Here is a 14,327-nt window from a genome sequence, read left to right on the forward strand (position 1 = left end):
TGAGAATTAAGCAAACCACCGTTATTTTTAACATTGTATAATTGACATTGAATAAAGCACCCAGCCTGACCGGTCATCTTTGTCATTTTATAGGTACAGGTCAGTGGTCTAGATCTGGAGGCCAAGGTGCATTATCACCAAATTATGAAGGGACGGTACATAACCTGGTAGGATTTTCATAGTTAATTCCTATGTACTTTGGTTCGTGAATTATAATCTACATAGTGTGTAATGTCATTTTTAATTCATTGCTATGCTGTCATCAAAGATCCACTCAAAAGTAATAGTTTGGAGGAAAAAAAAATGTATGACCTGCACTATTCTTTTGTCAGCACGTTTATGTTCAAACTAAGTTTCTAATTGAGCCCTTAACAATAGTGTGCATGGCGCAGTAAATCAAATTTGTACATTGGTTTCTTTTGTGATACTGGTTTTGTGGCCTTTGTTCTACTGCAATTGTTGCCTTCTCCATTTGGCTAGCTGATGGACAAACCTGTGAGAGTCGTAGAAACAGGAGTAACCTTTGAGCTTGTTCTGCTATTCAAGTAAATCATTGGTTGATTGTAGTACATCATTTACCCATCTTTACTCCATATCCCTTGACACCTTACTCAACAAAAATCTATTCATCTTGAAAATTTTAATTGCCCCAACATCCACAGCATTTTGGGGAAGAGAACTCCAGATTTCCAGTACTCTGCACAGAAAAAAGAGCTTCTTGACATCACACTTAAGTGGCCTAGCTCTAATTTTAAGATTGTGCACCCTTGTTTTGGTTTCCCCCAGTAGAGGAAATTGTTACTCTGTATCTATCTCATTGAATCCCATGGCTATTTTATACACCACAATTAGTTTATCCCTCAGTCTTGTAAACTCAAGAGAATAAATGCCAGGTTTATGCAACCTGGCCTCATAATTTAAGCCTTTAAACCCTGGTATCATTTCTGGTGATTTTGTACTGTACTCACTACAAGGCAAGTATATCTTTCCTGAGGTTTGGTATCCAAAAGTAAACACAGTACCCACGTGGGGTCTGGCTAAGGCTTTGTACAACGGAAGCATTGCTTGCTTGCGTGCTTTTGTATTACAAACCCTCTTCAAATTCATGTTGGTAAAATTTAAGCCATTGCCTTAGGTTCCTGCCAGTGACTCTGAGCCACTGTGGTGGACTCCCTACAACCTCCCTAGCTACCACCTCTTATTTAGCCCAGAGGTGCAATGCCACAGTGACCCTTGTCCCTGAGTTGAGCTTCTTTCTGTCATCTGAAATATTGCCTATATTCAACCCTATTTCTCCTTACTGCTTTTTGAGATACTAGCCCATGCCTTCATCACCTCAAAGCTTGCCCTCCTAAATGCCCTTTGCTGACTTCTTGCCTTGATCTTCCACAATCTGCAATTTATTCCAAGTACCATATCCCCATCCTTGCCAAGCTCCACTGGCTTCCTATATTTGAGTGATTGAGAACCTCATGTCTATTCACATCTCGGCTCACCGTACCTCCGTAATGTTCTCCAACGTATGGATCTTGGATGAATGATGTTCCTGCACCCAGCTGATTTGGTATATTGTTCATTCTGTGCTCCTTTTACATCACTAAGTATCTGTTCCTTGGGTAACCCTGTCCTCCTAGAAGTCTCCTCAAAGTCCCTCATCTTCACCTCCTTTCCTGTTTCAAATGTCTTGAAACCTATTTCTTTTGTATCCTTTTTTGCCTTTTTCTCTTCTGCTTGGTGGCCACCTTTTTGTAAATTATTCAGACATTCTGTACCTTTTAAGAATGCTATGTAAATACAAGTTGTGTTAATCCCTTGTCATTGCTTGGAAATGTTGGCTAAAATGGATAGGAAGAATATAACAGTAAAAGGAGCTCTGTTTCATTAAACCACATTTTTACTGGTGATTGATTTCTTGGTCAACAAGGTTTTTGACTTTTGTGGCAGAATTTTTTTTTATAAATGCACAGATCCTGGATTTCCATTGTGTCTCATCAAACCACTAATAGTGTGAAATGATCTGGTGATGCAAAGCTATTAATCTCTCCACAGCAAACACAACGTCAGTAAGCAGGAAATGTCCACATTGAAACTTGAGTGTGCTGTGTTGGTGAAATGGTATAATGGTGCACGGCTGGGAACTTGACTTTTCTATTAAACAGAAGTTGATTAGAATATCTGAAAACTAAGGCTCTATAATATTTGTTAGCCTGCCTTCAAATCTTCAATATTTCCCCATTTTGCTACTCTGCTTTTAGGGATTTCTAGCTTGCAGTACCAATCTTTGAGAAAGATGTCAACTCAGTAATATAAAACCTACTGGTGGGTACTTAGTGTCTATCATGATTTTGTATTCACTTTGAAGTGAATGGAGTGGTTCTTCACATGAGGATCTTGCTTTTAAACAACCTAAACTGAAAATTGTCATCAAGCTAAACTTGACCTATCTCCTCAGTGAAGTTTCTTTGTAATTCGGAAGTGAAGGAACATTATTTAAACCTATTTTCTTTGCTCCTGAAGGCACTGTCTGTTGCTGGAATGCAAGTCCACAGGTGCTAGCAGCCCTCTGGTGCTTACCCACGTTGCTGTTTCTGCATCATGAGCCTAGATTTTTGCCCTCACCCAGAGGTTCTGAGGTTGCTCCAGCTGAGATTGGATAACTCAGCAGGAATCAAACTGGGATGCTTCAAATCTGTCTAGCTTCCTACCAAACTATGCAGTGCGTTTACCAGAAAGGCATCAAAGTTCTCTTTGTTTTGCCAGTAATGGTCATAAACCCTCCTGATCATTAATTATCCTGCTTCCATATCGCAGGCCCCAGCTTAGACTTTTCCTTCTTGTATTCCTATCAGATATGGGACTGAATTGCTCAAGAGTCACTCTGGGGACATGTTACCTGCATAATTCCCAATCACTTAAGTGAACTCAAAATATTTGCATGGCTTTAAAATAAATGGCATGGTGGCACTTCATCCACTTGTAGGTGTCTTCACCTCCTACACTATACCTAAGTAAGCATTAGCAGACCATCCTGCTGAGGCTCCAAACATTGTCTCAAGTCTCCGTAACAATATCATGACCCCATTTACAAAATGTAATTCTGCAATCTGATGAGAAGTTCTTGTCATCACGGGCCCTTGAGCATATTAAAGGAGGCGTTTTTAAGTTTTATTTTTAATTACTAGGCTTGTCCCTCCTGATGCTAGGTCTTTTTAAGTATTTTGAATTTCATGAAATTTTAATCTGAGCATGAAATTCCATACAGTGACTGATATAACTACTCTGTTCCTGTACCACATGCCAATGGATAAACTGACTTGGGAACAGGTGAAGAAAAACTCAACTGCAGTCCCCCTGTCCCTCAAGACAAAAATACTGGCACCATTTCAAGGTGGAAATCCTAGTGTTGGCCCTGGGCAACTTCTTTGCTTTTCCATGTTCTTCTACCATCATGAAAGATAGGAAGAACTTATTCATATAGCACTTTACATGACCTCAGGACATCCCAAAACGCTTTACAAACCAGTGATGTACTTTTGCGATGTAGACATTGTTGTATAGGAATTGATCTTGTAGATCAGTAGTAATGGATTTTTTTTACAGAATTGCTTAAATCTTGCGTTTCAAATGAGTACAATGTTTGATCTGTTAACTCTGCAGTTAATCTTTCTTTAATCTTTGAGCACTTCATTTCTTTCCAAGCAGCAGAGTAAAATGGAGGATCGGCTAGACCGACTGGATGATGCCATTCACGTGCTGCGAAGTCATGCTGTTGGGTCAGCAACTGCCATGTCTGGTAACCATGGTGACTTGCACGTATTGATAGGACCATCGCACAATGGCCCAGTTGGAAGTATAGGCCCAGGTTTTACGCCCCCAGTGCTGCTTTCAGCCAGCAGGCATTCTATGGTGAGAGTTGTTCTTTCTCGGTGACGATTGATCTAAGTTTTATCATGTTACAGGGAATGAGTGGTTTTCTGAAAGAATTCTAATTGCAGAGGCTGTTCCAAAGTGATTTTGAAACATATAAGATCCTGAGGGGTCTTGACAGGGTGGATGTGGAAAGGATGTTTCCCCTTGTGAGAGAGTCTGGAACCTAGGGGTGAGTGTTTAAAAATAAGGGGTTGCCCATTTAAGTCCGAGATGAAGAGAAATTTTTTCTGAGGGTTGTGAGTCTTTGGAACTCTCTTCCTCAAAAGGCAGTGGAAGCAGAGTCTTTAAATACTTTTAAGGGAGTGGTGGATAGATTCTTGATCAGCAAGGAGGTGGAAGGTTATTGGGGGTAGGTGGAAATGTGGAGTGATCAGTTCAGCCATGAACTTATTGAATGGTGGAGCAGGCTTGAAGGGCTGAGTGGCCTACTCCTGCTCCTAATTTGTATGTAACTCTTCCCTCTTTTTTTTTAAAATATGTATGTGCGAGTCACTTTTGTTTGTTTTTAAATAGTTAACATTGTCTACAGTTCTAGTTGAGACTCTTTATAACCACATCAGGATTCCAAGTGTTGATGCTTAATCCAAGTCACTTAATAAAGGTGTATAAACTATTGACAAAGTATTTATTCAAACGCATTAGTTTTCGTATTTAAAATTCTGTTATGCGGAACATCACTTCCTTTAACAAAAGTTCACGTGTGTTTTTTAAAACTCTCCTTTTGATCCTCCTCCATCTACAAGTAAGATCAACTTCCAAATGGTTGAATCGGGGTTGATGTCCCTTTTTAAGACCTTCCTCCCCTCAAGACCCCTGAGGTACTCTGCTGGCCTGTGTTGTACTGAAAGCCTTGTTCTGGATTCCATCTTCTATTTTCCTTTGCAGCAGTGTTCAGAGGAAAGTGTTCTTGGATTTCTGCATGGCTCGCTCCACATTTAATTGTTTAGTAGTTTAATCGATATTGTGAAAGATCGTGTAAATCCTTTTTGAAAGCTCGTTCTTGGTTGCTTTTTTCTTTATTTTTCTATGTTGTGTCATTTGGTTGAGATGTCCATCAATTAGAACTACAGTCAGACTTGAGTTACACCACCCATGGTAAATCATTGCTTATATTACCCTGTGCCAGAAGTCAGATTCAAATTTGCACATCCAGCAAATAGACAAGAAATGTCATGTAACTTCCTGTTATGCACAGACTGTTCCAAACTCTCAAGGAAGGTATGCTGTAAATATTTGACCTGGGATAACCAGCTGAGTATCTGTGTCAAAATAGAATCACAGTGTCAACCATAAAGTATCTATTTTATCGTTATATGGATTTGTTTTTAGGATGAGTCTAGTGTTGAAATTCCTGAGTTAAAACCTGATTCTGTTTATTAAGTGTGACCAGTGGGTAGTGATCCAGTTTGAAAACTAGTTCACTTTTTCCCAGAGTCCAGATTGAATGTGCTAATCACTAATATGGACTTACTTCAGTTTTCTTGATATGGAGTACTCTGTTACAGTGAGGGATATATTTAGAACCCTGCTGAGAGTTTGGGTTACATTCCAGTGTAACTAAACTACTGAAATTGGAGAGAAAAGAAACATGCATTTATATAGCACCTTTCATGACCTCAGCACATTCCAAAGTACATTATAGCCAATTAAATATTTTTTTTTTTGAAGTGTAGTCACTGTTGTAGCAGCAGCCAGGTTGCACGCTGCAAGCTCGCACAAACAACAGTGACCAGAACATTTTTTTTTAACTGGTGTTGATTGAGGGATACGTTACTGGCCAGGACATCAGGAGAATTCACCTGCACTTCCTCGAATAATGTCATAGGATCTTTCACATACAAATTAGGAACAGGAGTAGGCTACTTGGCCCCTCGAGCCTGCTCCACCATTCAATAAGTTCATGGCTGAACTGATTACTCCACATTCCCACCTACCCCTGATAACCTTTCACCCCCTTGCTTATCAAGAATCCGTCTACCTCTGCCTTAAAAATATTCAGAGACTCTGTTTCCTCTGCCTTATGAGGAAGAGAATTCCAAAGACTCACGATCCTCAGAGAAAAAAATTTCTCCTCTTCTCTGTCTTAAATGGGCGACCCCTTATTTTTAAACATTAATCCCTAGTTTCACATCCACCCTGTCAAGACCCCTCAGGATCTTTTACGGTGCCTGATAGGGCAGACGGAACCTTGATGAATGTTTCATCCGAAAGAGAACACCTTTGGCAGTGCAGCAGCACTCAGAACTGCACTATTTTTATACAGCCTTTAATTATGTTAGATTCCACAAATCTGCTACATTTCTTCTTGTGTTTGAAGGTTTTCCCCTGAATGCCCTTTTACCATTTGTTTTGCTAACCATTCAGATTGTGCAAAACTTTATTCCTAAATCTCACTTCTTTTGATGCAGGTTGGAGCTCATGAAGAAGGCTCAGGAATATCTAGTAACCCTAGTGTTCTGCCCAACCGTGCACTGCCGTCACAGTCCACTGCACTGTCAGACCTGAACCGACCACAGGAAACTTACAGTGGTTAGTATGGGCATATCTTTAAAAAAAAAAAGCATACCAATATACTCTGATAAAGAAGATGTAAATATCAAACAAACTGTAAACCAGCAGAGAGCATTGGAGCCCTAATATGATGCATCATGGCAAATGTAAAGTTAGGTTAATGCCTCCATCGCCTGGTGTTACCTCAATTGTGCAGTCAGGAGATGAAGCAGAGATGCAGTGATTTACTGCGTGAAGGCTGAGAAAATGGAGTCCCTGTGGGCAGCACTCAAAGCTTCTAAGCTTGATGTGAGGCAGCAGTAGTGGAGACTTGAGAGCAAGTTATTTATCTGTTCTCTTGGCTCAGGCTGCTGTTGATCTGAAGGGGATAATTTACATTTTTAAATAGCATCTTCTGTACCTTCTTGAATGAAAAATCAGTGCATGAAATAGGCAGCACAATAGAGTTAACGAATAGAGTAACAAAGATTATTAGATGAAGATATTGTGTTGTGATATCTTCCCTATTAAATGATTGATACTACAATAGAGAATAATGGCTTCCCAGTAGTTTTGTTCAAGAAGTCATCTCGATGGGATAGTTTTTTGACCAGCGTCTTCAGGTAGCTTATCCCCTGCTTGAGTAGCATTTAATACAAGTGAAAGTGCTACAATGTTTTCTGTCTACCCTTCCCCTCCCAAAGCTTACCTTGAAGGTGTACATGGCTCACACCTCACATTGAATGCGTTCTCCTCCCTTCTGGGATGTGGGGATAGCCATGGTGTTGAGTGTTCAGTGTTTCCCTGTGGAACCAAAAGAAACAGAAGGTATAAAAAGCAATAGCAGTGTTCTGAAGAAGAAAGATAATGCAACTCCTTTGGTCACCGATCCCGATGTAAAAGACTTCCTCACGGCTTCCAAAAACTTGCTGCTCTGAAGTCTTGCTTTGTTTGACTAGGCTTTCCCTTTTTATAATTCTGATTAATCAATTAGAATCCTGTTATCCCACCAATTCTGGGTCACTTGACTAGTTATGTAACCCCTTCTCAACTGGCTACAGTTTTAAATAGCACTTGGCTGTAAATCTACCTTACTGTGGATTCCAAAGTAATTCCCTCTTTGATAGAACCTGATTAATTAAATTGACTCCTTCAAAAAATAGATGGGCAAGTAATTTCTACATAGATTGCACATCTGATCCGTACCGACTGTATTTGTGTAATCACAATAATTTCACTTGCATGCTCAGTACATACTGTAAGATACTGCTGCTTCCTCAGTCACAACTGAAGTAAAAAGCTTCCTCATTCTGCTTAATTTATTTTCTCCACTGAAGTCTCCCATATGTCAAATAGAAGCTTTTAAAATTCCTTTCAAGTTTGCAGTGCCTTTCAGTGATGGGGTGGAAATATTTTAATTTTCAAATTCCTAAATGATCATAATTGTAAAGTTTATCCAAATCTGAAACACCATTGAATGCTGTTTGTAAATCCATCTGTGACTTTTACCTTCTAGTTAATAAATTAGTAGTTCATCCCAACAGTGACCTTTTTTTTGATTCTTTGTATCCTATTTTAGGAATGACTGCCGGCCTGCAAAGATCAAGTGTTAGTCAGTCTAGCGCTGACATTAAACGAGAAGAAAAGGAGGATGATGAAAATCACAATTCCTCAGGTTCGGAAGACAAGTCAGAGGATGAGAGGAAAGATTCCAAAATGTCATCAAGGGCATCAAGAACAAGGTACTTGTTTTTGTCCTGGAATGCTTTTTCCAATTTCCTGATCTAGAGAGATTTTCAAAGCTGTGCTATCATATTTAGGTATACCCTGTTGTATAAATTTATAATTGATTCATTTATTGGCTATTGCATAGAAATATGGAAGCTGTAAATGAAATGTTTTTCTTTAATCATTCCCATTCAGTCCTTGGAGTCCCTAATCTCCATGGTAAACGAAAATTTGTGGAAAGTTTTGGTAAAGTCGGCAAGACACTGACATCTGCGGTGATTCTTTCATCTATACCCATTTTGGCCACGTATTTTCTGACCGATGCAACAGGTGATTCGGCAATAACACTATTTTGTAACAATTGAGATGTTGTCAACAAAGTTTGATGGGGAAACTTATCGAAAATAAGTGTGACACTTGCAGAAGTTATTAGTGTAGGTGTGTGTATATAAAAAGTCATGCCACTCCTAATAGGGACATTTAAAAAAGATAAAAATTGCAAATTCATAAGAGGTGTCCATTTTGCATTCTTATCAGTGAAATGGTACTTTTTTTTTTAAAAACTTATTCTGCCTGTACTCCCCAATGACTTACTGGGTGAATATATGTGTTCCATGGAGTTCTGTAGATCTGAAAGATTTCAAGTTTGGTGTTGGCTTGATGGGTTATGTACCCAGTACTCTTTGACTTGATACCTGAATTCTAAAACCCTAGCTGATACGAGAGTCATCGATATTATGACGACATCTCCCTGTTGCATCATCCTTTCTGCAGGGGATCAATATTAGGCTCCTGTTGCTTATGAGGAGTACCATAACTTGGATGTGGATTTGTAGATAGTGATTTGCTTGTGATATTTATAGTTCTGATTAATATCGAATTTCTAAATTCAGTCTGCTCAATACTACTTTTATATAATAATTCTAAAACTCCAGCTGAGTGTGGCAAATGGAAAGAACTTAACTTGCAAAAATCCTGCTAACAGATTAAACACTTTAAAACTAGCTGATCTTCCAGCTGGGACTTGGCAAATTGAGCTCTTTCTCTTTGTAGCACTCAGCTGGAGCTTTGTAATTAACGAGTACGGCATACATGGATTGAATGTAGAAATTCTGAGCGAATTGAAACCCCTTTTTCATCACCAGAGGTGCCTGTTTCTACCTCCTGACGTCACCCAGTAGTTCATTGGCTGTAAAATGCTTTGGAAGGTCCTGAGGTCGTGAAAGGCGCTATATAAATGCAAGTCTTTTCTTTTCACGTGAAACACCAGTATTACCAGTGAGAACAGCTAAGCAAAATGTGGCCATGCCCAGTGATGATTTATAGTGTAATTTCCATAGCGTGAAATATTGTACAAGAAGGTCTGTCCTCCTACTTATGTAATACTAAATATGAGAGAATAGTAATACAACTGGGCGAGCCATAATTGCTTCCTAAGTACTCATTTTAAATAGGAAATATTTTACATTTCAAATTAAATGAAACAACATTTTATTTTTCTTTTGACTGCCATGTGGCACTGAAATATTTCCACTTTCCTTATTTATTCAGCTTTTACATATCAATTTCAACTGCCATCTGTAGAGGATGGGGAGGTATTGCAATGTTATCCTTTAAACACTTGACTATTTTGAAACCATGTTAATATTTGGTCTTACCCCATCGCAGGAATAATCTGGGACAAATTAATTGGCATTTGAAAAAGTATGGGCTAGTAAATGAAAGTAAGCACTGATTTATTAAAGGCAAATTGTTTTTGACTAATGATTGTGTGTTTTACTGAAGTAACGGAGAGTATTGATGAGGGTACTGGGGTGGTTGATGTTTGTATGGACTTTCAGAAGGCAATCCTTATTTACTTAATGTTCAAACGTTCAATCCAAAGAGACCTAGTCCAAAAAGAGATTGACGTTAGAGGATCAAGCACGCATTGGTACCGTGGCAACTTTATTTACTGATGTCAATATGGACAATATTACATTTTGTGCAGAGCTTCTGCAGTTGTTGCCTTTTACATGGCTGTATGTCTGACAGCCCAAAGAATCTTAATCAGCAGGCACAGTTGTTGGTTTAGAATTTCATGATTTGCTTTAGAACTGAAGGCAAAGCTGTCAGTAATGCATTTTCTTTTAGGGAAGGAGCAGGTGCAGTTGATGCTGGAGAATATAAAGAATTAGCAGCAGAGTGTGAAAGCAGTTGTTGGCATGACTCCTAGGGGAAAAGAGGGGGGTTCCCCAGTCATGTGTTGTGCCACAGTAACCATCTTAAACTTCAAACACTGTGGCTAGCTTTAATATTTGAAGAACAGATTTGCAACCAAATTGGAGACCAGACAAATCACATCGCTGTAATTGAGATGCATAATGGAAAGAACTCCTTTCCAATTCCTGTGCTTCAACATGTAGATATTGCATTGGTTTCATTGGAACTTCATTCCTTTAATTTAACACCTTGCAGAGCATAGCATGTCACAGCAGATACTGTGAGCAAAGGCAAGTTCTGCTTGGAGAAGTTGTCTCTTCACCAAGAGACTAGCCAAATTGATGCAGCATTTGTTGGCTCAGCTTCTCCAAGCCTTGTTTTGAAAACTGTTCTTGAAAAACATTTCAAATGGTCAAGACATTCATACTACCAGTTCTACAACAACTTGCATTTATGGAGCACCTTTAACATGATAAAACATCCCAGAACTCTTACGATACTGTTGATGTCTTGGAAATAATAGAAAACATCTTAAATTTTAATGTCAAGTGGAAATTGTTTGTCCGTTGGTTCCAGCATGCCAAATGTAACAGTATAGTCTTGTGTGACATTTCCTTACTTGTAATACTTACTCAATGGGTCCATCAACCAGCTTGCTGAGCATCTAGTGGGATCCCAGGTCCCTGAAAGGTAATCTGAAAAATCAAATAATTTGCATGTCTGGTAATTTGAGATTTGAAGCTCAATCTTGCACAGCTTTGCTTCAACCTCATTTTGACTTGTGGCATTTATGATAAGTATCTCATCTATGGAGCTGTTGCATTTCTCTGTACAGGGTTTGTCTGCTTTATTTGGGGTGATAGATATACCCTGTATGTTTGGTGTTCTGTTGGGACAGTTGTAGAATGGAACAAGGCCATTCAGTCCATAATTCCTGTGTTGGCTGTTTGAGCTATCCTTTTAGTTCCAGTCTTGGAACATTTAGAAATCTTTAACGTATGGTTATGGAGAGTTATAATTTCTTGGCGTCACTAGAGTTGAACATCAAAATTGAAACTTAAGATCAGTCAGAAATCTTGTATTTTCTCAGATCTCCCAAAAATATGGATGTGAAAATTGGCTTCTGAACAAAAATCTTGCAATAAAATTAACAAACAGTATCTATTTGCTCCAATTAAGTATGTCTTTTCTTACCCAGTGTACTGAACCCAGTCACATTTTGAGCAAACATATTTAAGGTGAAATGTCTTGCAGATGTGTCAAAATGTTCCACAAATTTATGTTGCCTGTGCTTATATGCAAGTGAATACAGGCTTGTGCACAATTGTGAAGAAAGGTTTAAGATTTAATGGCATGAACCGTAACGTGTGAAGTAATGTTTTCTGTACAAAAAGTATCTTAATTTACCAAGTGAATAATAGCTTTTATCAGTGCCTCTTAAATGATTTTATTACATGAAATAAAAGTGAGCTATACTTTTTAAACTGCATTACTTATCAAGTTGCAGTCTTCAAAATTGTGGAGGAATATTAATTCCTTCCAACATCTTAGTATATTAAACGTATTAGCGGTCGATGCTTTTGTTCAGTTCAAGTATTTGAAATATGAGCATGTGATTGCCTCAACAACTTGCACTTGATATTTTGTACTTGAGGGATGTTTTTATTATATTTTGGTCAGTAGTCAAGATGATGACGAACACCTTCCCCCAGAGCAAAAGGCAGAGAGAGAGCGGGAGAGGAGAGTAGCTAATAATGCTCGTGAGCGCCTTCGTGTGCGTGACATCAATGAGGCCTTCAAGGAACTTGGACGCATGTGTCAACTCCATCTTAACAGTGACAAGCCACAGACAAAACTGCTTATTCTCCACCAGGCTGTGTCAGTCATTCTCAACTTGGAACAACAAGTCAGAGGTCAGTTGGTCATAGTGATATCAACTGGCATGGGGCTGTCTGTACCTGTGAAATACAACATACCAAAATGCTTATCTTGCCCATGTACCCTGAAGATGCCAATTCTGTTTTATACAACTCTAGCACTTGCATGCAATGCATGTCATTTATCCTAGCATTTTATTTCCCAACAAATTAAATATAAAATTATAATTCAGTTTCATGTTTGTGCTTTTCTTAACCACTTAAATGGTGAAGATAGCATGAGCTTGAGGCTTCTGTTTATTAATGTAGTTTGTGAAGCAGTACATGCAGGCATGTCTGGTCCAGAAGTTTTACCCAGCAAAATTTTGAAAAAAATGACTACATAAAAATTTTTCCCAGACTGAAGGCAGTTCGAAATTTAATTCATCAAAAATTCACGCCTGATGAGTACGCTTCTTGATGTAACATTATACCATATAGACAAGAAGGCTGCAGGTTTCATTACCAAGTTAACTGATCTTAGCTGAGGCAGCAGTAAGGGCACCAGTTGTCCTCAGTATCCTTGGGCTAAGGAAGGCAAAGGTTCCTACACCTGCTTGCCGTCTACTAGACACCCCTTGACACACGTGCACCAGGAGGGGGAAGAAAAAGAAAGCACATTGGGAGAAGATGCTACATAGTATCGTCTGTGCATTTGCTGAGCCCCTGCGCTATATTGGACATTTTATTCCAACTGTTCAGAGTGAACATTTGCTCCTGGAAAATAGAGCATTACTGCAAGTTGTGATCAATCTGAACACAATTTATTTTGTTCTCTTTCTGTGCCCCCTCTTCAAAAAAACATTGACGGAATTTGCCTTCTATATCCCAATTGACTACATTTACATGTGGCTGTAAATACGTTGAGCCTAATTTTGAAGAGCAGTAATTGTTAATTACTCTTCCAGCTAAATTAACATAACTTTCATCACCTGTCAAATATTTATAAAACCTGTGAAATTCCAAGAGTAACATCAGGAAAGAAATGACTGCATGATAATTTGTTGGTCCATTTAATTGGGTTGCATTCAGCCTCAATGCTTTTGACGGTTGACCTGGAGTCCTTGCTCCTCTTAAACATAACATCTTTGCTTAATTGCTATGAATTTCAGTGTTTCTGTTGCACCTATTTAGAGGTGTCTTGGGTTGTAGGGTCTGGAGAATATTTCCTATCCATCTTGCCCTACACCTTGCTTCTGTGCTCTTCTTATCCCCTCTCCAGCCCTCCATATTAAGTGCATGCCGTGTATAGACATCTTGGCATACTTATGCAGTTCACTATATAAACTTAGATTTGGGAGTGTTTCCATACAGCCAGCTTTTGCTCTTAGTCATGTTCTTTTGTCTCTTGATTTCCATAACACATGTTTTCTGCTCTCCTGTTCTTGGCTTGGATGGTCCCAAGCCATGGTCACTCACTGGTTCCATTCTGACCTCGTACTTGCTGCTTGGCAGTATTCAAAGCAGGAAATTGATACAAAATGTAAGAATTATTCAATCTGACATGTCTGGCAACTCGGATTTTATTGCTGATACTATAATAGTTCCAAGTTCTGATTTATCTGGGGTTCTGGCTCTCTAAATTGTTAGTTGTAGAAACCTAACAAATTTACTGGACTTTTGGCCTAACCAGACCCTGTCTAAATTACAAAAGCATGCCTCAAGTTTCATCTAGCTACCCCGAGCATTAAAGGTGAGATACAATTCCTAGTTGGCCTCATTTTGCACACGAGGCAAATAGCAGACAGCTATTACAAAGTAATAGTGGATAGTACAAAATGGCATTGTGAATTAGCATGGTTGTTGCAAATGATCAAGGAAAGATAACAGGGGGGGGGGGGGGGGTGAAAGTGAGAAAGGGAACATGAATGCAAAGAGAACAAAGAGCAATGTTGAAAGAAAAACCCAGCAAAGCCAAGTAGTTAAGTTTGTGAAACAAAAAGGATTAAGAGAAATGAGTATGCTAGCACCCTAGTGAAGTGTCGATACAGATTAAGGAAATACTTCTTAGAATGTTGGCGCTTAAAATCCATTTTCAAAGGGCCTGTAATAAGAACAGAA

General features: G+C 38.9%; 1 protein-coding gene across 9 annotated transcripts in view; it reads left to right on the top strand.

Moving 5' to 3' along the window:
* The window catches only part of LOC137351668 (transcription factor 4-like), a 143,576-nt gene that overhangs the window by 116,110 nt on the left and 13,139 nt on the right, over positions 1-14,327 (top strand). For 3 of the 9 annotated variants that reach the window (XM_068016353.1, XM_068016354.1, XM_068016355.1), the window contains exons 14-18: positions 94-167; positions 3,700-3,906; positions 6,339-6,459; positions 8,000-8,162; positions 12,031-12,263. In XM_068016353.1, the coding sequence (XP_067872454.1) occupies positions 94-167; positions 3,700-3,906; positions 6,339-6,459; positions 8,000-8,162; positions 12,031-12,263 (798 nt within the window). The remainder of the gene's footprint in view (positions 1-93; positions 168-3,699; positions 3,907-6,338; positions 6,460-7,999; positions 8,163-12,030; positions 12,264-14,327) is intronic. The other 6 variants (XM_068016359.1, XM_068016361.1, XM_068016357.1 and 3 more) reach the window with 5 other exon arrangements.

The sequence above is a fragment of the Heterodontus francisci genome, chromosome 36, assembly GCF_036365525.1.
Source record: "Heterodontus francisci isolate sHetFra1 chromosome 36, sHetFra1.hap1, whole genome shotgun sequence".
Classification (NCBI taxonomy): Eukaryota; Metazoa; Chordata; class Chondrichthyes; order Heterodontiformes; family Heterodontidae; genus Heterodontus; species Heterodontus francisci.